This window comes from Phoenix dactylifera, chromosome 12 (genome assembly GCF_051530095.1).
Source record: "Phoenix dactylifera cultivar Ajwa chromosome 12, Ajwa_hap1_PhDact_Kaust_v1.1, whole genome shotgun sequence".
NCBI classification, from domain to species: domain Eukaryota; kingdom Viridiplantae; phylum Streptophyta; class Magnoliopsida; order Arecales; family Arecaceae; genus Phoenix; species Phoenix dactylifera.
In genome coordinates this window covers 22,127,364-22,149,445 of record NC_143201.1, presented here as the reverse complement: position 1 = coordinate 22,149,445, position 22,082 = coordinate 22,127,364, and the positions used below count along the sequence as shown (strand labels likewise).

Here is a 22,082-nt window from a genome sequence, read left to right as displayed (position 1 = left end):
TGGCAAGTAATTTGCTGCCTTTGTAAATATTAACCATTTAGCATACAATTGGACACAGTATGGACAATGTGATGCGGCAACCGGCAAGAAGATTTAATATCATGCAGCAAAATTTTAAGCTGGTAGGTGGATTTGCTAACTTTGCAGGTGCATATTTTTTGATGTCATTTGAGATGGTTCTGAAAAATTTTATATGGTTACTTGGGATGCCTAGAGTTCAAATCTCCAGTGCAAAAAGATATGGCTATTGCAAAAAGATTCGCGAATCAAAATGAACTAGAATTCAGCACATGTGATGTACATGATTATTGAAGAAAAAAAAGTAAAAGAACAGGTGAAGGAGTCGCATGGCAAGTTTGTAGGCAAAATGGTGTTAAAAATCAAAGCATGAACAGTTTTTTATCTGGGTAGCATTTTTGGGTACGGCAAGGGGGGCTCACAGAACTCCCAAGAAAGAAAAATTTCTAAATCCCAACAAAGGAAATTAATCCTCACTGCATCAGCCAGGACATAAGGATACAAGTCTCGAGGGATTGCAAAATCAGATATAAAGTCTCTAGTGGTCCCTCTTAGTTGGTTTGCCTCCCAGTAGTCATGTTCAGCATTAGAAAAGCTTAGGGAGCCTTTAAAATGGGACATATCTTTGGATGAGAGGATGCTTTAGAGACTAAGTAGCAAGGCTTTAATGCTTGCTAATTCATCTAATAACCATAGAAGAGTCGCCTTCCATCCATATCCTAGTGTTTTTTGAACTGCTGAAATTAACCCGTGCCATGCTGCTCGTAATTCTACCTCTTGGTACAATTGGCATTTGGATTTTGTTTGGACTTTTAAGGTCCATGGAGCTTTGGCATGCACTAAATTTTGACCTCTCGGGCAGGGTTATTCGGGGAGGATGGAACTGAAGATCGCTCTCTTGCTTTGACCACCGTCGAAACGGTCACGTACAGATCCCCTACACCTGCTTCGCCACCTTTATTTCTCGCCATCGTAATATTGGTTCATTATTCTACCTATCAAAGTCATAACTCAAATTCTATTTTTGTGTAGCCACACGTGTTCAAAATAACGGCTAATATAGCTATAAATTTTTTGAAAATCTTTACATTTATATATCAATATCTGAATTTAACATCAACCATCATTATGTTGCTTTACTATTATAATGGCCGTTAATTTCAGATCCATGGAGTGGCATTTTTTCGATTTGTTTGAACAAAATAATATTTTTATGCATTTGGGTCAACTTCTAAAGTATTTTATTTATCTCTATCATTGTTAGTTTTTATTTTTAAATTATTCATTTAGAATGAAGGGTGTAAAATAGCAGTTCCCATTACACTAGTAAAAATTGGTTTTACAGAGAGCTTATGACTTTGAAGATACCACCATACAATACACCATAAATCAATATCTATATATCAACAATTAAACAAGTTAGTAAAACATTCTTCTTTCTAAATCAATGCATCCTTCACGAGCAAAAACATACAACTCTCAATTATATAATTTTTTTGTAATGTTCTCCTTCTCGTTGTAGTAAAACTTTGAGCTCATTTGTTTCGGAAGAAAAGAAGGAGAAAAAGTGTAGTTGACTGGAAAATAAAAAAAAACTTTATATTTGGTTGTAGTTTTGAAAAGAAAAAAAATAGGAAAGTAACTTTTTTTCATGAGAATAAGATTTTTATATTTAATAAAAAAAACTCATATGAAATATAAAAAAATCTAATTTCTACCGGCTAAAACTGGAATATTTTTTTACCAAAAATATTCTTGAGCTTTTACATAGAACATGAGAATATTTTTTATTAAAAACATAATAGATATTATATATATATATATATATATTAAAATAACTACTAAATTCAATATAAGTTGTCCAAAAATATGCTACTTTTCTATAATTAACTATACATGAAAAAAAATACTTTTCTAAATATCATATATTTAGATATTATATACTCTGATATTGATTTTTAAAAAAAAAATATTTTGATAAGGGAGAATTTTTACGGCAAGCTGAACGAGTCCTCAAACTTTAACATGGAAAACAAAAATAAGAAAAAGAGCTTGTCAAGCTTGGTGCACTTCACAGCCCGGAGCATCGCTCCATCTCTTACTGCATTGGCATGGCCAATCCGGTACTGCCACGTTGGATGGACTAATGGAGCACGCAAGAACGCCGTGCGAGACGATTCTTTTTCCAATTTCTAAATACATGCGGAACTGTCAAAACTATCGAAATCACTATTTACGAATCATAAAGTCCCGAAGCTCGCCGGAGTCGAGCGGCGCAAATGGAGCCTTCCGTCGGTGCCGCTCTCACACAGCCGTCCCCTTGGTGTGGCGACGCTCGGTGGTCCATCGCTGCATCAAACCCGACCCAAAGTCACGTGTCGGTCGCAGTACGTTCGAAACGAGGCGAGGGAAAGCCGGCTGAGCCAAGGACGTAAAGCCGTGCGCGATCGCAGATGGACGGCTGGCTTGCGTGCGCGGAAGCCTGCCTGCCTTTATAAAAACTCCGACGCGCGTATTTCTTTATCATTTTCCTTCCCCTATTATTTTTGTTCCCATTTATAACCCCCTCATGAGCTCCCCTCGGCACCCAACCGAACGTTAGACGCCTCTCCCCCCAAAGGTACTTCTCCTCGCCAGCGGTTTTCTCACCCCCGAGCCCTTCAAAGTTTTATGCTTCTCTCTTTTCCTGGAGGAAAAACCAGCGGCAGTCGGATCGACTCGCCGCCGACACGGTGGAATCGATGGTGATCTCGGCAGAGACGGGTTCGAGGCCGCCGGATCCCCCGTCGGCGGCCGCTACGGGGCCCTCGAGAGGGGGGGAGGCGCAGGGTAATCTGCTCCACAACTTCTCCTTTCCGGTTCTGAAGACGTGGGGAAACCAGCGGCTCCTCCGCTGCATGAACTTGAATCGTGAAGGGGATATCATCGGCGGAGGCCGGGGAACGGCGGCCGAGAGCGGGGGACCGCGGATCCGAGCTCTGCCGGCGGGCGCCGAGGGCGACGCGGGGCTGGAGGAGGTCAGGGAGAAGCTCCTCGCTCACCTCCACGAGGCGGAGGACCGGATGAAGCTCGTGGTCCCTCCTCCTTCCAGGGTCGGGTCGCCGGAGAAGCCGGAGCCGGATCCGGAGCCCAAGCAGGAGCCTTCTTCGTCGGCGGCGGTGGTGAGGCCGTGGAATCTGAGGACTAGGAGGCCGGGGTCCAGGTCTCGGATTGGGATGGAGCGACACCTGAGCGTCTCTCCTCACCGGCCCCCGGCGGCGGCGGAGAGGAGGACGGTCCGGCTTAGGTCGGAGGACACAGACCGGAGGGACCGGCCCAAGTTCTCGATCACGCTCACGGTGGAGGAGATCGAGGAGGACATCTACGCGGTGACGGGATCCCGCCCTCGCCGCCGGCCCAAAAGGCGCCCTCGCGTCGTCCAGAAACAGCTCGACGTAAGATCATATTTTCCTTGGTTTTTTTCTCCCACCATATCCCCATCTTTCAAACCGAAATTATCCGTAACTATTTACTTATTCTTCTGCAAACAACAAACAAACAAACAAACAAAAAACATTTCTTTTCGTCTTATTAATTTCTTTTGTCTATTAGGCGTTGTTCCCCGGTTCGTGGTTGTCGGAGATAACGGCGGACACGTACCGGGTTCCGGAATAGAACCCCCCAGGCCGACCGACGGACCGACCGTCAAGCAGGTAAGCTTACCCTCGGTTATCTGAACTCTTTCTCCGCTGAAGCTACGCTTGTCAGTATGGGGTCAACTGACACCATGAAAATTCGTTCCCAAAACCTTTCAGAAGAACCGTGACAAACTAAATCCCGTTCCATCTTCTATTTGTAGCCATGGCTATTCTCTTCTATAGAAGCTTATTTAGCCCCTATAGAAATATTTATTCTCTCCGTCTCCTCTATCGGTCTTTAATTATGTGAAACAGTGTTAATGTTATTGCAGTCTTTCAAACCCCTCACCTCTTCGTTTCCTTTTATGTAGTCAACATCATTTTGTGATACTTCTCCGCCCCTTCTTCTTCTTCTTCTTCTAACATGGTATATATAATGGACTTGAAGAACGTGGAAAATTGGGTCGAGGTCAAGGGGATCAAGTAGGGGGTGGAGAAGCGTATTTTATTTTATTATGGTGTTTTTCTTCTTCTTCTTTTGTTGTTGTTGTTGTTGTGGGGGGGTGACGGCTGTGGGGCGAATAGTAGTAGATGGGGGAGGGCTGGGGCGGTCAACGCGGCTGTGGCTTGCCCCCTGGTCTCCCGCTGTGCGGAATTGGGATTTGGAATGCGTCCTGCCATGACCTCAGCCGGCGTCTGTGTTGCTGCGCGGTGGCTGAGACCCGGGAGGTATCAAGGAAGGAGGGGATGGGATGGGTCTGGTTCTTTGAGACTTCTGCTATTTTATGATTTTATCATGACTCTATTGAGCCCCCCAAAAAACTAAAATGATTTATTTTGTTTCAGTATATCAATTGATATTTGTTTATCTTGTTATATGCATGCCTAGAATGCACGCGAGGAAACTGGACCTATCCCGTTATTCTTAGTATTCGAGGTTGTCTTCTATGGTGCATTACACATAGCATGGTTCTATCTTAGTTCACCTCAAAAAGCCTTCTGCCCTTTCTCTCTTTTTTCTAAGTTGTTATCGCAACTAATCTTGATACCAGTTTCCATAGAAAATCCTTATTTGTAAGTAAATCTCAGACTTCCATTACCGAATTTCACTCCTTATGCTTTCAGATTATGCTAACCAAATCAATTAGATCTCTTTGCCCCTTCCTATACTTACCAGAACCACAAAATGTCCGAATCTGCGGCCATGCGACGTGATATTTATGATGGATAGGCAATGAAGTATAAGAGGGCACGAGCAGGAATAGTACATTTGGGATGAGCAGGTGTTAGCTAAATGCAACTGTCCTTGGGCGATGGTTGTGGCCATCAAGTAATAGGTGTAGTCGCGTGTATCCCAAGGATATTGGTGGGGTCGTAATTACTTGTGATGTAGAGTTATATATAACTAAATGGATTGCTGCGGCCTCCACACAAATTTATTAATTTTAGGTTTAAATATTTGAGAGAGTGAAACAGAAGAAGGACCAAGGCGAGCGGTCAAACTAAAATGGATGCTGGGGAGCCATCAAGCTTGTGGAATATGGTGGACCGTACTTGCTGCAAATCGTTTAATTGGACTTTTAATTCAATACGTGGGCCGGGCTGGGATTCTCTATGTTATTACACTGCAATGAAATAGCTTAGAAAAATATTTTCCATGCCACAAAAGGGCGTGATAAAGGTCTGCTACACGATGGAAACAAGAGTTTTTATTGGGGTCAGACGCATCTTGATGCCGGTTTGGAAGTGAGATAGCGAAGTTGGGGTTAAATCATGCTCATTGTTTATAGGTATATTTAATTCTAGTATGAGATGAGATAAAGTAGGGTAAATTTTTTTTCCCTGATAAACACTTTTCATCCCCATGTCATGATTAGATTATACCCCGTATTTTGGATTACAAGACAAAATTGACCTTCCCTTTCCAGGTACTTTTTTATTAATTAAGTGATGTTTCGGGCATTTTATAAATTTTGATGGAATGAAATCTGGGGATAACCACAATTCCAAGGGATCTAAGAAGTAAGAACTGCCTATCTCCACTTAACCCGGGTTTGATCAAATTGTCTGTGATTTCAATTCCAGGAGTACAGGAGTCAAAACACTATGTTTGGCATTTATTATCCGAGGATCGATAACCATGGGATAAGTCACTAATTCCAGCCATTTTGCTTCTTCCAAACTGGGCCTGAGTTTCTGGATGATGGCTGCTTCAAGAAAAGCCGTCTTTTGCTCACATCGTTAATTACGTGTCACGCAGAAATGTCAAGGTTCACCTAATTTCAATGCACAAATCTTCCGCAAATTAATGCGTATCTCAATCTAAAACAAATAACATGCAAAAGGTCATCCTCAAAATTTACCATCCACACAATGAAAATTACCTCCCTTTCAGTTGTCATTTCAACATGAACATCAGCTAAATTCATGATAATATCATTTAAATATCATCTAGTTAATATCAATCTAATAAAAACATACATGCTGCATTGAAGCAGTTCACCAAGCAATTTCGTAATAGCTTTATCAAGTCCACGAGTAATAGACGCCAAGGTTTCCCAATAATATAACGAACTCAAGTTTCCGTGCCTTGGTGGACTTTGTCCTCTGGTTAGCACTTTGCTTCAACTTCATACATCGAAGGTCGTACAAACGTTGGCATGAACATATAGCATACAACTGTTGATCTATGGACAGCCCCAGCCTCGTTAGTCGTTTCAGGTGGATCTCTTCGCCTTTATTGCTTGGAGACAAGAGGGCTGTTGTGTTATCTGCGTACAGTGCTTCTACAGGAGCATCCTAAGGTTGGATGGGGACAATACAACACATACTTGCTCAACTTATAGAGGACAAAAATTATTAGCAACTACAACTATGTGAACAGGAAACAGTTTATCTCACTGCCTGCCGAGATTGCATCGTTCAAGAAGTGGACGGATACCGCATGCAACGAGATTCATGTCTTTGTGTGTAAATACAAGCTATGTAATTACTTCAGTTTCCCACCAAGACTACGTCACTTGCAGGTGAAGGGAACGGCAAAAAGAGAGCGACCCGAGTTCCTTGTCTCTTATGTTCGTGCATTAGGGAGTAAACGTTGACGTAAACCAATAGATTAGCATTTTAGTTCCTTCCAATTTTTAGTTTTGGCAAGTGCATGAGAAAATGATTATGCACGAGGTTAGTGAATAGTGATAAAACCATGCAAGACATCCACGGGGCCGCAGAAATTCAGCTGAACTGTAAATCCAATCTCTTCAGTTCGGTTTATCAGTATTTTTAAAATTCAATTTGGTCTCAATTTGACAAAGTCTTGAATCAAAAAAATTCGATTACATTTCAGTTTAGGCTTTTAGAAAACTAACTAAAACTAGCCTGACTCGTCCCATACCTATCTATCTATCTATCTATCTATCTATCTATATTTCAATTCTTAATATTTATATATTTTCTTTTATATATAAAATATAAATTTTATGTTTAGATTTATCTTAGTCTACTTAGTCCGATCCATCGAATATCAACTCGATATAAAATAGAATTTTTATATTTAGACTTAACCCAGCATATTTAGACCAACTCATTGAACAGCAACCAACTATACCGAATCGAACCAAATTAAATTTCTTAGATCAATTTCAAGCACATTTTGCAGATGATCAGTTCTATCTTAGATTTTGATTTTAAAAAATCAGTTTAAATCGATTCAATTTCGAGTATATCTCCAAACCAATCCGATCTGACTCGTGCATGCCCTTATAAACATCCATGTCATAGACTTTAACTATACATGCCAAGGAGCTTAAAACTATTGTTAAGCCAAAAAAGAAAAAAGAAAAAGGAGCTCAAGACTATTATACAAATCAAGGGAGGTACAGGTACAGCTATATTTATTTAAATATAAGTTCCTAAGAGAGGCAAGCAATATAAAATAAAAATAGGTTTGATATTAAGATTAAGAAAATGTTTCAGTTGTCAATCATAGAAAAATTTGCTTCCTCAACTCAACAAGTTTATATGAAGATTGTATTTTACAAATTACTGGGCAGAAGGGCTCTACTGTATAAGTATCCGAAGGAGCGCATAGGAGACATCTCATCATGCCTCAACTACAACAGAAAGGTCCATGGATTTGTTTCACTACATTAAAAAAATATAAGCAAAGGTGTTGAGCACACCAGATTTATATAAGCAAAGCGAAAATGAAATTTTATCGTAGTTATTATTCACCCAGCTTTACACTATATGCAGATCAAAGTCCTAATATGCAGCAGAAATATATTGCGGTTAGCAACTAAATAACCAAAAGGAGGCCCTAAGAGGTTTCTATTGAATAAATAAACTAATATTTAGATATACATAAAAAGATAAGATCAATCATAAAGAACCAAAATAATACCCACACTGCAAATCTTTAACATTATCTAAGAACCTATCTTAGTGCGGCACAACATGTTTAACTAATTAAGTGAGAAATTTGTCTTCACAAATTGTGCAATATCACCAATAAATCATCAAAAATACATATCTAAATATTCAAGCGAACAAAATAAGGGCAAATAATTAATACCAATATATGAATTAGCAGGTGATTTTACCCCACCTGCCTCAAAACAAAATAGTCCAAACCAATTCTGATAAGAGACCTCGGTTCAGGTGAGCCAATAAGGTCTCATTAGCTGTTAAACCATACACAGTGGCCACCTAGGTGATTAGCAGCACGAATAAGACCAGCTCAATTCTTTGAGCCATTATTGTACCCGCAAATAGACAAACAAATTAGGCTTTTGGAAGTTGGTACGTCAGATGTCTCAAACACTAAACATTTAACACCTGAGTAGCAACGAAAGCCATCTTTCACCAGCAATCACAATCGTGAACAACTGAGATGTGTAACCACTTATGAGGCCTTGTGGTTTATATGGATAACAACAAACAAAGAAATAAAGCTAAAGCCATTAGCACTGCAACTACTAGAGAAACTGTTTTTATACAATTGTGCCGTTTGATAGCAACAATTTCATGATTCAAAAATGAGTATACAGCTAACTCTAAACCTGGTGTCGACACAATTACAAGGTGTCAGCTCCCTACTTGAAGCTACTGCAGGTAGAGGGCCTCGGTTTCCTTTTCAAAAAGGAAATGGAGAAAATTATACAGAGGAACAGATAAAATTCTAGACCCACTTGGTTTGGTCTTTGGCTGGTTGGATTGATCTCTACCTAGTCGTAGTTCAACAAGTGGCAGCCGATTGATAAACCTGCAAAAGAAAAAGGCAACATGCTGTCAAAAATTTCCACACCAGTTATATATGAACACAAGGATTTTCAAATATGATATAATAGAATATGTACAATGACTAGCATTCATTATGCTTCCTCTTGGTTAACAGTACGCATCTTTGTGGGAAAAATATGAAGCACAAGTTTTCTCCATCAATCAATGTAAAGAATCAACAGTTTCACTTTCAAAGTTAAAGATGAACAGATGATTATATAAAGCAAACCAAAATATTTTTTGAATAAGTGGCAGAGAAACAAAACATTCTGCTTTTCCAGAAAGCATGTGAAGTAATTTTCTGTCATTCAACAGCTTACCTGCCACTTGGACATTAACACACAAAATTTCCAACTTTAACAAAAGAGAACAGGGTATGACAAAGATATAATGTGAATCAGAGGAGATGACATCTACAAACATCAAACTCAATTCTTCTTTGGTAATCACCAGGCTTGTTCAACAGCCATCTTCTTTGGACTCTTCGATCATTGCTTTGTTTTTATTTGACTTCTTTTTCTTTCCATTTTTTTTTTTTTTTTGCCTGGACTGGGGAGTGGGGGGAGGCACAGGCCAACTAGCTTGACTGGCTCAGCTCAGATAACACAATTAGAAACGAGCATTCGTCAAACTAGTGATAATAAGATAAAATAACAACTCCATGTCCCACGGGTGAATAATAATTTCTGCCAGATAGAACAAGTATCAGGAGGGCCACATCAATTGGATTAAAGAAGAAGAGACCTACGAAAGTCCGGACTGAAGGTGACATGAAAGACAAAGGCCTTTTTTGATTAAGTAATTTTTTTCCCTTCTACATGATGATTAAGAATTCACAAATGGATGGGATAAGACTTCTCCAATTTTTCACGAAAGAATCATAACTTAAAACTTTACCAGAGCCTGTGTACAACTTGATGCTACATGAATTAAAAGAACCAAAACAATGATTTAAATTAAACCCAATTCATATACTTGGTAGCTTTAAGTCAAAGCAAGCAGGAAATAATTTTTGACATCTGCATACTACAAAAACACAATTACAATATCCTATCTGGAGACATCTTCATCCAAAAAAGTAAATCAGTACAAGTGAGACCTTAAAACATGTCCACTAAGTATAAACAACATAAATTACTTTAAATTCCCAGTTTTGGAGAAACAAGGAACAAGTTTGGGAACAAACGCTCTCACCATTGATGAGGTAGCTAAAATTATCAATGACATTCACATCAGTATCAACCTTTTGCAATATGGCCTTCTGCTTCTGAGCAGCTGCTGCCGTTGGACCACTTACAGTGCTGCCTGCTCCTGCTTTGCTCAACCTTGTGGAAAAACTTGGGTCCTTTCTATAGGCCTGTTTGGGTAGTCATGAGATTCTGCCAATATTTGTGAAAAGCATAGGAGTCTAGTAGCAATCCATTAAATGCATTCTATAACTGCAGGATAATAGGAACCTAGACATTAATCGGATGGCAAAAGCATATACTTTAACCATTCTCATTAAAAAGCATGGAACAAAAGGACTGGATATGTGCGAAGGTTGGTAGCAAGATAAAGCAAAATAGCAAATAGTTATGACATCGAAGGAAAAAGATTAGTTAAGAAAAGATTGAAGGTAACTGGGATAAATTTAAAAATATCTAGAAAATAATGTTGATACACCAATAACATTAGCAAATCTTTTGATAGTTCAATTTTATATAGATTAATGTAGATCAAACAATACATCATCCACGAATTGGAACCGAGCGGCATGTCTCCTAAGTCATTCAGTGAAGCCAACCAGAAGAAAAGATAAGCCAAAGCTCCAACAAGTCACCAATCCGATATATAAAATGAATAAAGCACAGCGACTGAAGAGCAGATCAGGTAGCAAAACGTTGTTGTCACAGATATGAAACTAGAATATCGAATTTTTAGAGAATATGCATGTAACTTTGGTACTTAATTTCGTGGCAGATATCGAAACCATAATAAATGAACCAAATGTGCACAAAGGCATAGACATCGCTGGGCATTCAGATGAGCGTGCACAGCCAAATTTTTCAAAAGCAACAAAAAATGATGAAATTAAAGTGCGCGATATCCTCTTCAACGTCCTTCTTCCTTGCACATCAATTAACTGAATGCTAGGCGATGTCAGATCCTGAAAAAGAAAAAAAATGTTCCTCATATTCGGAACTGGTGGCAGCCCAAAGGGAAAAAATGACCATGCCGAATGAAAGATGCATTCGATTTGAATATTATTGACGGAAATAAATGGCGTGATGCAACAAGAGAGATGGGAGGAAACGGACACTTAGGGACGAAAGAAGAAAGGCGACGGCTGGGATGGAGAGATGAACGGATCGAGGTGCTGCCCGCCGTTCTTGGGTCGGTCGAGGAGGAGGAGGTTTGAGGAGTCGAGAGGAGGAGGGATCGGGGACTCGCTCACCTGAATGCTGCTCTGAGGATCCAAAGGACTTGTGATCTCGCCGCGCCGGCGCTTCCTGCGGAGTGGGAGTGGCGGTAGTAGAATGAATCACGCCTTGTCTTCTTCTTCAAGAACGGAGCTGCCATTTTAGGGAATAAAAATTCTATAAAAGTCCTCAATAGTATTAATACAACAAGATACAGAGGACCCTCGCTCGAGGGCCACGTCACCTAAATGGGAACCTCAAAGCGCCATCCAAGTCCCAGGGGAGATGATGGCGAAGAATTCGCCGGCGCCAGAGAAGTAGACAAGGCCGGCCAAGGTGATGGAGGAGGGGAGGCACGCGGGAGACGGCAACACACTCGCCGGCATCCAGGGTTTAAGCCAAAGGCTAGGCTCTTCTCGAAGATGAAGATGTTCTGACGGTGGTGATTGATTCGGCGAAGAAAGCCGAATCAATCACCACCGTCCACCACTAACGCCCGATGGCGCCGGCTGTCGTTCTTGTCTCCATCTTTGTGGATGCGCCAGAGCTTCTTGAATCGCTTAATACAACCAAATCCTCGAATAATCAAAATTTTATAACTGATACACTGAAGTTTAATAGAAAAAAAAAGTTGCTTAATATGATAAATTTAGAATTAATTATGTCAAAAATTTTGATCTTCCATGGGCTTTTGATTTTCATCCAATACTTTAATTTAGCAACACATTAGCAACGCTTTTGATGGCATGCGACCAATCTCCATCATGGCCATCAAATGGTTGTCACAACATGAATATCAATTATAAAATTTTGAAAATATAATAATTTGATCGTACTAATTAAAGTTCAGAATAAAAATTAAAAAGTTCTAAAAAATTGAAATTTTTGACACGATTAATTATAAAATTTTTATTTTCATTTAGATCCATTAAAATATTTCTGCTGTTATGCACAAATATTAAAGCTTATCATATATCTGCTGCTCCAAATTTGGGCAACTAATAAGTTTTTGCTCTTTATTTTTCTCCTTTTTCTTTTGGCGGGATTCCTGATATTCACTATAATTGTTGCTGATATTTTGTATTGACATTGCACCTCCATCTAGAAGCTTGTATTCTATGAGTCGCAGAGGAAATTAATCCAAAAGCTATATTATAGATGGGTATACATTTCATTTCATGTGAGCATAAATATGCCACTTAATTATTTCTCAAAAAATAAAATATTTTCAATAAATAATTCGGTACATGTCTATTAAACAAATATACTTAGTAAAATATTGATAAGCATGTTAATGATACGAAGATAATAAGTCATAAAAGACCACACTCCTATAAAATTACAGTAAATTGACAAAGCGCGGGTCAGAGTTTAGAAAGTTTCGAGTAATATAGAAGGAATTCTGAATTCCTGGGTTCATTTAGTTGGTTTGAGACAGGTACAAGCAAATGACCATCTTAATAAAAGGATATTTTAGTTTCCAGTCTCGAGTCTCCCTCGTTTTGTCTCGAATGAGGTAAGACCAAGGGGCATACTTGGTGTGTGGCAAAAATCTTTAATCCGGTGGTCAAGGAAGTTGTCATGTGTGAGTTCCAGGATACATAGTTGGATGAAGTCAAAGATTCTCAGGAGGGAGAATTCTACTACATGTAAGCTGTATGGAAATTATAAATTGGGAATAGCTGCCAGTTTTTCCATCTCCACCGGCCTTCCACGCGAGCAATGTTTCTCTTGAAACATGGTAGCCTCGTGCATCTAAGGGTACAAATGGATTAGGTCGGATTATGATTGACCCCGACCTAATTCGGTCGATCTTAATTTTGGACCTAGACTTGATCCGATAGAAGATCGGATTGGGTTGGATCGGATCTACCACTACAATTTTGACCCAACAAGCCATTCGGGTCGAATCAAGTCCATACATAATTCGGACCAATTTAAGAAATTCGGCTTCGGTTCGAATTCGATTAAGGTAAACCTATCCATAGCTTCAGAACTTATGTTTGCATTCCGGTGGATGCAAATAATATTACTGATTCGAGTCGGATCGAGTCAGGTCGTAGAATTAAAAATTTAAAATTATTCAAATTTCACATAGTTCTAGCCGTATCAGATCTGAATTTATCCGATTCAAAAAAATAAAATGATCTAATTTTAAAATTTAATCCGGCCACATGATTTTCTAAAATAGATCGGATCGGATCCGATCGGATAGGATTCAGTCACGGATCAATCTGGCCATCTGCTGCCTTTGCATCGCCACCTGTTTTCCTCCTCGGTTGCTGCAACCCTCTCTCTCCTCCTTTCTTCGAATGACGCCATCCCGACGCCCACCAGGATAAAGAAACCGGCCTTCCGAACTCGGGGCCGACTTCCATGCCTCCCTCCTCCTCTCCTTTAACCTCACATTATCTCCTTTTCCTCTCCTCGTTCTTTCTCCCACTCTCGCTTTCGCTTTGGCCACGGAGATGCACTCCGATGCCCGGGGTGTCAAGAGGCCCGTCAAGGAACGCCTCGGTACGAGCTTCTCCAGGCCACCCGCGCTGCCGGGATGCGAACATCAAGAAGTTCTCAAGCGGTAACCCTCGTCTCCCCCGATCCACTTCGTACTCACCTCTTTGTACCGAGCCAGGGTTCACGCGTTTGATCTAGCTCCTCTTACTGTAGATTTCTGCTTCTAAATGTTCCGTTTTGTTTTTGATCGTTTGGGATGCATCTTTGTGTTGTATTTATGATTTTTTCCCATTTTACAAGGGTAGAGTTTCAGGAGACCGTCCGACTAAGCTTGCTAATGTAATTCTAATAAGTGCTGCTAGGCCGTTGGATGAAGGGAAGGTGCTCTTCCACTATCGAATTATGGATCCTTCTGATTTATGGTTCTCCAGCTGCGTTCTCGCCCCTTATTGTCATACCTTTAGCTAGTCCCCTATTGGTTTAGGATTTATCTATCTTTTGCTGTAAATTCTATTGCTTAAGTTGCCTTGTTGAGGTTTTTTCCTTTTTCTTGGTGGAAATTAGTGAGTTGGTTGTATTTTAATTATCTACTATAATGAGAAGATTCAAGAAATTGTTGCTCAAAATCAAAGATTTTGTTTTCACCTGATACACTGTTCTTGAATCTACGCATGTAGTGTGCTTATGGAAAATGGAAGTTGTCATTATATATGTTGCTTTACGCTGCGTATTAAATCAACCTTGGTGATAGGTGACAACGTTTTGTTGCTCATATGAAGATTTTGTGCTGCCTATATAAAGCTACTCCCATTGTTGATTCTCATTGACCTGCTTTTGCTTTAGAACTCAGGCTAATTTTACTCTGGCATCATGTTTGAATTATAACGGGTTTCAGATGTATATGCTGATTGTACAATTAATAAATTAAAAATTAAAAAAATACGAACACACTTTACTTCCCATGCAATGATGAATATGGCTGATAAGGTAGAAAGTAAAAAAGCAGCCTCTTTTCATTTTCTTGCTGCTGGAATGCACTATGTCCAGGCTTGAATTTTTGCTGCCTTTTATTCCTGAATCCTGATCATCATTGTTTTCATCTCCCCCCTTAACAATAATGGGCGCAAAGAATGCCTTGGATTTCACAAGGATCCTGCAGAAATAGAGTATATGGTGGACTTACTAGACATGCTAGGTATGAATGCTTAAAAACACCAGATATGTAAATCAGTTGTAAAAGCGGCCACAAAAGGAGAGGAGGAGGAAACATGCTCCGTGGGCAGTATCAAAAGGCAAAACTGATGGTGGAAGGGTGAACAACAAGAGAGGTGCAGGAGTTCCTGTTTATTTGCAGTGGAACATCCTATGCACTATGGGTGCGAGTCCATTTAATTATTAAGCATAATATGATAGATGAGGTTCAGCACTTAAGATCACCACATAGGTTGCTATTATTGTGAAAATCTGCAGATTAGTTGGATGCTAATACTTATACGGTAATAGATTAATGCAAGTTCTTGTGTCATATAACATTTAATAAATCAATATCTATATCTTTAGAACTTAAGATAGATCTTTCTTGAAATCCAAATATCTTTCTCCCTCCTTCGTTCTCCGCCAAGGTGCCAGAATTGTTAAACATAATATGATAGAAGACATTCTGCACTTAATATTGCCTCATTGGTTGCTACTATTGTGAAAATCTGAAAATTAGTTGGGTGCTAATACTTATACATTAATAGATTAGTGCAACTTCTTGTGTCATATAACATTTAATAAATCGATGTCTATATCTTTAAAACTTAAGATATCTTTCTTGAAATCCAAATATTCTTTCATCCCTAAGTTCTCCTCTTGTCTAGTTAGACAGTTAGAAAATGCATGTGTGCCTGGTTCTTTCATCTATGTCCATTTAACACTGCTTGAGATTGCACTATCTGATCCCTTTTAGATTGTTTCCTACATGTCAATATTTTCTTTTATAAATCTTAGAATTCATGCTTGGATTGTAGCAATTAATTGGAATAAATTTATCTATGCATAAGAACATGTATATATATTGTCGACAAATTAATTGTCCTTTACTTTCCATTCCTATTGTTTACCCGTGTGTAAGTTATAAACATTTACTTACTATTATCATTGATTTATTTTTTTTAGTTTATTTGTTTATTTCATTTGTGCCCTAATTATTGGGCTTGAATCTATTTTAGAAGTTGCAAGCCCATAAATTTTGGCACTTAAAATGGTTGTCCTAACTAAACAAAAGAGGGGCTTGGGTATTCTAAGCGAGTAAACCCAATTGCTTCTTTCTTTTCCTCTTTCTCTTATCTTTCCTTTTCTTCCATCTTCTCTTATAATAATTTTATAAAATTCTTTATTGCTTGTATTTCCCCTTGTCAATAAGCATGTTCATCATTTTTAAGGTTTTTATAGTATTGCAGATTTTTTTTAGATGGCAGGATATTAGCAATAGCCTTTAGGGTTTGTTTGATTTGTTGGATAAAAATTTAGAATGCTCTTGTCAAATCAAAGCCTGGGCCACTTCAATCAAATTAACAATATTTTCCATAACCACTCTATGTAGTCATTGGCATGATTTTTGATGAACTACAATAATGACTTGCATGAGTTTTGAAATTGAGGACACGTATCAGATTCTCAAATTTTTATAATAGCATTAAACTGAGTTTCCAAATAAGCATAAAAGATTTGAAAATATCAGTGGAATTGAGGCAGTTTTCCACGAAATAGAGCCAAGTTATTCTTTAAATTTATCAATGCCATTATCTTCTTTGTATGAAAGACTACTTTTATGGTGTTTTCTCATTTGAAAACCTTCACATAAATTTTTATGACCTAGATGACAAGCTAGGTATTAATGTTTAGTTTTCTAAGTGGGTCCAAGATTTTTAGCATTATGGGATTCGGATGTCAGACTGCAGTCAAAACTAATTCATTTATTTTTGGTCAAAATTGTCAAACTAATTCAAAACCAGTGGTAGTTTTAAATTTTGAATAAATTGTTCTATTTGTCCAAATTATGTATTTATTGATGAATCCATTTAATTGATTTCACAAGTAATATTTCCTTGAACTTCTATTTTGCAAATTTTGAGAAAATCGGCTTGTTTAAGTGTTTGGTTCCAATGAATTTCAGAGGAAGTTTAATTTTCTTAAATATATAAAATTTTCCTTTTTTAAGTTTTCAAAGATTTGTAAGAGGAAAAAGAGAAGAGAGGTTTTGGGTCTCTGGAATAGTGGATTCACAAGATTTTAGCTTGGACTTATGAGTTTGAACTCAAATACCCCCTTAAGCTCATGTTATATTTAGTAGTTTCTCTCTTAGATATCCTACTGAACCATCATCTTCATGCGCATCTTGCAAATATGCAATAACATACAAATTGGCTATTTTCGTAGTTGAAGGTGATTTTAGATGTTTTCATGAACAAAATATATGCTAAGTCTTCACCAACCTTTTCGTATGGACTATACAACCCAATCATGTAAATATACAACTACTGGATACTCCACTCTCTCTCTCTCTCTGTGTGTGTCTGCGCACGCGCGCGACACATGTCCTAGCTCACCCACTTGTGCTCCCTTGACCTTAAACAAACATGCTCTCACCTTATGTCTCGAGTTCATCGTCATGTCCCAAAAGCTGACTTCTCAGCACCTATGTGCTGTACATATGCATATATTATGCTACAACTGCACTTCAATCACACATAATCTGTCATTGACAAACTTCACCTACATTTATCTTGCTTTTTTTGGATTAGATTGTCAGCATGAGTCTCATTGGTGCTCATAGCTTTTAGCTGTAGTACAAACCTGTACATGAGATTTAAGGGATATATCAACAAAGTTAATGAAGGGAAGATCTGAAGAAACAACTCTTGTTTTTTCCTGATCACCAAATGCAAACATTCTCTCTTGTTTTCTGATATAGAGAAGACTGCTTGAGAGAGTCTGAGTTGGATTTCCTTTATCGCTGCATTGCCTGTGCCTGTTTTTTGAGTTCTTATCAGAATTTATTGACTGGATTTCCTTCTATTTCCCACTTGAACTTCCTATTTAACATGTTTATGGGTTGAAAGTCCTATAATGGAACATCATCTTCTCTCTGTGAATAATCTTCATCATCTAATGATATCATTTGTCATCTGCTATATTGTGATCCTTACCAAATCCTTCACCAGGAGCATTCACAAGTAGATAGACATTGTGGTGTCATATTCATGTTCAGCTCTAAGTTCTTTAGCTGTCACATTTGAGCATGCTTTGGTCATCAAACCTGTAACTACAACCAATCTTAAGAACATTCTGAGGAAATAATTGGATTGGACTTTACTTTAGATGGCAGTCTTGAGTTCACACAAGCTAAAAGTCCTAATGCTAAGCTATAAACTGGAGTTTCCCAGCATGGGTAGACTTCATTACCTCATATTCTTTCTTTTTGTATTCTATGTTATCTGTTTTGAAGGTCGATACCTCACTATTATTTGCTTCTTGGGGCTTTTCTCTCTAGGAAACGCCAAGATAATTTCAAATGGAGTAATGATTTTTATGGAGTAGAAAATCATGGTAATAACAGAATTTGGACTCCTCTACATAGTGACTTGTAAAATATGAACTATTTGATGTTGATTTGTTGTCTCAATGGTTATTTTATAGAACTCAGAGACAGTGTTCCCAAAAATTTGACAAACAGTGATATGCAAAAGGATGTCCAAAGAGTCTCTAAGAGTAACATTAGCAGCACAACAAAGGTTCAGAAGAAAACTGTTGGAAATGCCCAAACTCCTACTGATATTTGTTCTGGTGTATCAAAGGGTAGGTCCACAGCAGAAGTGAACTCAGCAAAGACACCTGCTGTTCAATCTGGATCTGCATCTATGACCAAAGAAAAAAAACACATTGTGGTAATATCTAGCAATCACTTCTTCAATTTAATTGTACTACCATATTTTACTGAAATTATATTTTCAGGAATGCCTGTCTCCTGTCTTTTGTCAGTTGAATTTGTCTGTCTTACCTATTTTCCTGTAAATTCAAGAGCAAAGATTGCGAATAAATTTGAAACAGTTGGGCATAACATCTTCTATATGAGATACACTAATTATTTACTAATTTCTACCATTGAAATCATTACACAACTTTTTAAATTGTTTGACCTTCATTAAATGCAGTAATTGATGTATCGTCTCTATTTTCGGACGTGACACTTCTGACTTACCAACAGTTTGGCAGAATCTGACTGGATCAGAAACAGATTTGTTCATTGTCTCTTACCCATTGCATGATCAACGAACTGAAAATCCTAAAATTGAACTACTAGATTCTAGTACATAGGACCTAGAAAGTGTTTTCAGTTATCCTTTGTCATTAGGCCATTATAAGAATTAAGCTGTCTCCTTTTTATTCCATCTCCATTCTGTTTCTAAAAGTTTTTCAAAATCAAGGTCCAACAAAAACACTAATTGTTTTGTCTTCAGCATCTATCTTACCCATATTGGAGTTCCAGGTTCTTTGTTCCTTTTGGAGATTTTCCATATTTTAGATACCAAATTTGCTACCTTCTGCAATGTAGTTCCTAGGATTTGAAAGTTTCATTGATCCCAACTTTCTTCATGCTTTTCTTTATCTGAAGATCCTCTTATCATAAACTGAAAGAATTCTACTGAGTCTAGTTGAATCTGAATTTGATGACCTTTGATCTGCATTTTGTCCGTATTTTGGCCCTCCAAGGGTCAACTACTTGTCATGTTTGAGCTTTCCTGTCATTTTGGCTGTCCAAGAATGACCCAATGCCTTTCTTTTATATTCCAATTCTTTTATAGCTTGTTTCTCCTTATATGTCTTTAATTAACTTTAGGAATTATATATTGTGGGTCCACATCTACCTGGACTTTGGACCCCTACCATCATCACCTTCTTTGAGGTTTAGTCTTTTCTTCAAAATCTTTGGCTTGTGACACTAACATGTTTGATCTCCTTTTGTTATATTGGAATACACTCATTCTAGCACCTTATTTCTTGAGGTTTACCATCCTTTCTGCTCCAAGGCACGGTCAGCTTCCTACATTTTCATTCAAACCCTTGATGCCTTTGTCATCAGCAGTCAACCCATGTTTGTTTGGTAGATTTTACAATTGATGATGCATAATTGCCCCTCCTTGAATTTGATTCTTAATATTGTCTTCCTTGGATGCCAATAATTTTTCACTCTTGGTTTGCAATTATCTTTGAAATATCAAAGCTTCTACAATCCATATTTAGTTGTATGATTTCTCTTATATTATCCAATCGCAACTATTTTATTTTCTTGATTTGTGTTCCTAGAGATCCATTTTTTCTTTCCATGAGCATCTCTTTAACTGGAAGTTCCCCTTGCGTTTCTTCACCTTTTAAATGTTCTTTCCAATGTTCTTTTCTATTTCCCACCTATAATCACTCTTTTTTCCTTCAGTAATCTGTGGCTCTAGTTTTTTTTTTCTTAGTTGACTACCTACATTCTCAGATTTCATGTATTTAATACCAAATTTGAAATTGGCCTGACTTATGTGCACTGTTTTTTTGGTTGCTGTTGTATTCTGGGTGTAGGCTTTGAACTCCACAAAATTTCACCTCAATTATTCTGGAAATACCACTCAGCTGCAGTGAAAGGAGCCATTTTGAGTATATTATCTATGACATCATGATATATTTTCTATGATGTTATGATATTATGATACGTTACATAAATTTGATGCTTGATTGTAGAAGATTCTGCCTTCTTTCCTGTCGTCTCTTGTATTCTTCTAAAGTGTCTTTAGCATCCTCCTTATTTCAAGTTGTACGTGGAAATATATCTTCTCATGGTAATTATTTTCTTCAATCCAATACCATCTAGTTTGTCATTTTAGAACGCTGGAAGTTAATGTAAAGAAACTGTCATTTTAGCTCTACTGTGCGAATTAATTTGCAAGACTCTGGAGGAAAGAAGAGCTTAAGGAGATTTGACCAATGTACGAATGAATTAAGAAGCTCACCATACATTTCTCACTGTTGTATTGCTCATTTGATTTGCAAGAAGGGTCATCTTTGATTGAACAATCAGATATTGCCTGATGATGAGACCTTTGAAAATCCCTTTTATCTTGCTGCACCAGTTTACAACATTCTTTGGGACTTGCAGTTGTATTTACTGCTACTGAAAGTACTCTCAGAGTCTAGATTTTTTTTTCAAGAGCAGATATCTTGGTTTTATGTTGCAGGTGGAACAGTTAACAATTGCTGCATTTCTGCAAAAACTTGGCCTAAGCAAATACCTAATTGCTTTTCAAGCAGAAGAGGTCAAATTATCTAATATTTCATTTCACTGTCTCCTGTCTTCAATTTCACTCTTTATGAGCATAGATCTTTTGTTTCCTTTTTTTCTCCTTTCTTGAAGAAGAATTATGCACATAGATCTTTCATTCATGCAGGTTGACATGTTTGCTTTGAAACATATGAACAATGATGATCTGAGGTCCATAGGTTTGCCTATGGTAATTACTGCCTGCTCTTACACTACTTAATGCTGCTGTTTGTATTTGATATCTTTATAATTTTAATGATGTTTAGTCCATCCTCAAATCATCAGGGGCCAAGGAAGAAAATTCTTCTTGCCCTTGCTGCTGCAAAAGCCAAGAAGTGAAGACTTCGGGCTGCTTGTGGCACCACTGGAAGTGAAACTCGATGAAGAATTGGGCAGCGATGATTTTGTTTGTTTTGATATACTAATTCTTTTCAGTTCTCTCTTTTGGAAGGAAATACTGATGATTGATAGAGAGCAGTGAATGCTATTTTTTAATTGGGAATAAAAAATCCATGAAACGTCTCTATGTTCTTATGGGCATGCACTTCTGGGTGTATAGCCAGCGAGGAAAATACTGCTTTCTGGCTACACTTGTCTTTATGTTGTTTGATATGTTCCTGAAAAACATTATACAGGTGCTTATGATTTTTGGATGCAACGCTCACATACAAATTTCAGTCTTATTTTCACTGATTCTTTCATCTGAATATTATGCCCTGGTAAAGGTGTAAACCATGTCTGAATATTAAAAAGCAGAGATTATTAGATTTCCAAATTTAAGTTCACATGCAATGTTGTCTCCATCATATTTTCTTTTTGCAAACTCTTCCAAAGTCATTGGTTTGAGTTATGTTCCATAGACAAAACCAAAACAGGCTTGGATTAGGACGAAATTATGATGTTTCATTTGATTTCCGTGGTCACACTTTCTATTTGAATTGCAACAGACCCACTTGCTTCCAGTTG

General features: G+C 38.0%; 2 protein-coding genes and 1 long non-coding RNA gene across 6 annotated transcripts; 2 read left to right on the top strand and 1 right to left on the bottom strand.

Moving 5' to 3' along the window:
• The first annotated feature begins 2,541 nt into the window (after window positions 1-2,541).
• LOC103723584 (uncharacterized) lies at window positions 2,542-4,480 on the top strand. Its single transcript, XM_008814541.6, has 2 exons — window positions 2,542-3,452; window positions 3,610-4,480. The coding sequence occupies exons 1-2, from the start codon at window positions 2,760-2,762 to the stop codon at window positions 3,670-3,672; spliced, it is 756 nt and encodes a 251-aa protein (XP_008812763.3). The 5' UTR covers window positions 2,542-2,759; the 3' UTR covers window positions 3,673-4,480.
• Window positions 4,481-8,579: 4,099 nt separating this feature from the next.
• Window positions 8,580-11,850, bottom strand: LOC103723586 (uncharacterized). 3 transcript variants are annotated; one of them, XR_003382976.4, is made up of 4 exons: window positions 11,559-11,850; window positions 11,350-11,467; window positions 10,107-11,061; window positions 8,580-8,895 (listed from the first exon to the last, which is right to left on the bottom strand). It is a non-coding gene; the product is annotated as an uncharacterized LOC103723586 (long non-coding RNA). The 3 variants fall into 3 exon arrangements; XR_003382975.4 differs by having other exon boundaries at window positions 10,156-11,061; window positions 11,559-11,849; XR_005513328.3 differs by having other exon boundaries at window positions 8,580-11,061; window positions 11,559-11,846.
• A 1,705-nt stretch (window positions 11,851-13,555) lies between these two features.
• On the top strand, window positions 13,556-21,638 carry LOC103723587 (uncharacterized). 2 transcript variants are annotated; one of them, XM_088709092.2, is made up of 6 exons: window positions 13,556-13,892; window positions 18,261-18,361; window positions 18,452-18,696; window positions 21,034-21,111; window positions 21,244-21,306; window positions 21,402-21,638. In XM_088709092.2, exons 1-6 carry the CDS (start codon window positions 13,783-13,785, stop codon window positions 21,453-21,455), a joined length of 651 nt encoding a protein of 216 aa, XP_088565218.2. In that variant the 5' UTR covers window positions 13,556-13,782; the 3' UTR covers window positions 21,456-21,638. The 2 variants fall into 2 exon arrangements, with proteins under 2 accessions (XP_088565218.2, XP_038986060.2); XM_039130132.3 differs by having other exon boundaries at window positions 18,452-18,699.
• Window positions 21,639-22,082: the final 444 nt, after the last annotated feature.

What these genes read in the sequence shown, in the direction of transcription:
- LOC103723584 (XM_008814541.6), top strand. Translation starts at nt 2,760, where the DNA reads ATGGTGATCTCGGCAGAGACGGGTTCGAGGCCGCCGGATCCCCCGTCG. An exon ending in TCGTCCAGAAACAGCTCGAC is followed by an intron (nt 3,453 to 3,609) that starts GTAAGATCATAT and finishes TTTGTCTATTAG; the next exon opens with GCGTTGTTCCCCGGTTCGTG.
- LOC103723587 (XM_039130132.3), top strand. Translation starts at nt 13,783, where the DNA reads ATGCACTCCGATGCCCGGGGTGTCAAGAGGCCCGTCAAGGAACGCCTC. An exon ending in TTATGGAGTAGAAAATCATG is followed by an intron (nt 18,362 to 18,451) that starts GTAATAACAGAA and finishes GTTATTTTATAG; the next exon opens with AACTCAGAGACAGTGTTCCC. An exon ending in TTGCTTTTCAAGCAGAAGAG is followed by an intron (nt 21,112 to 21,243) that starts GTCAAATTATCT and finishes TCATTCATGCAG; the next exon opens with GTTGACATGTTTGCTTTGAA.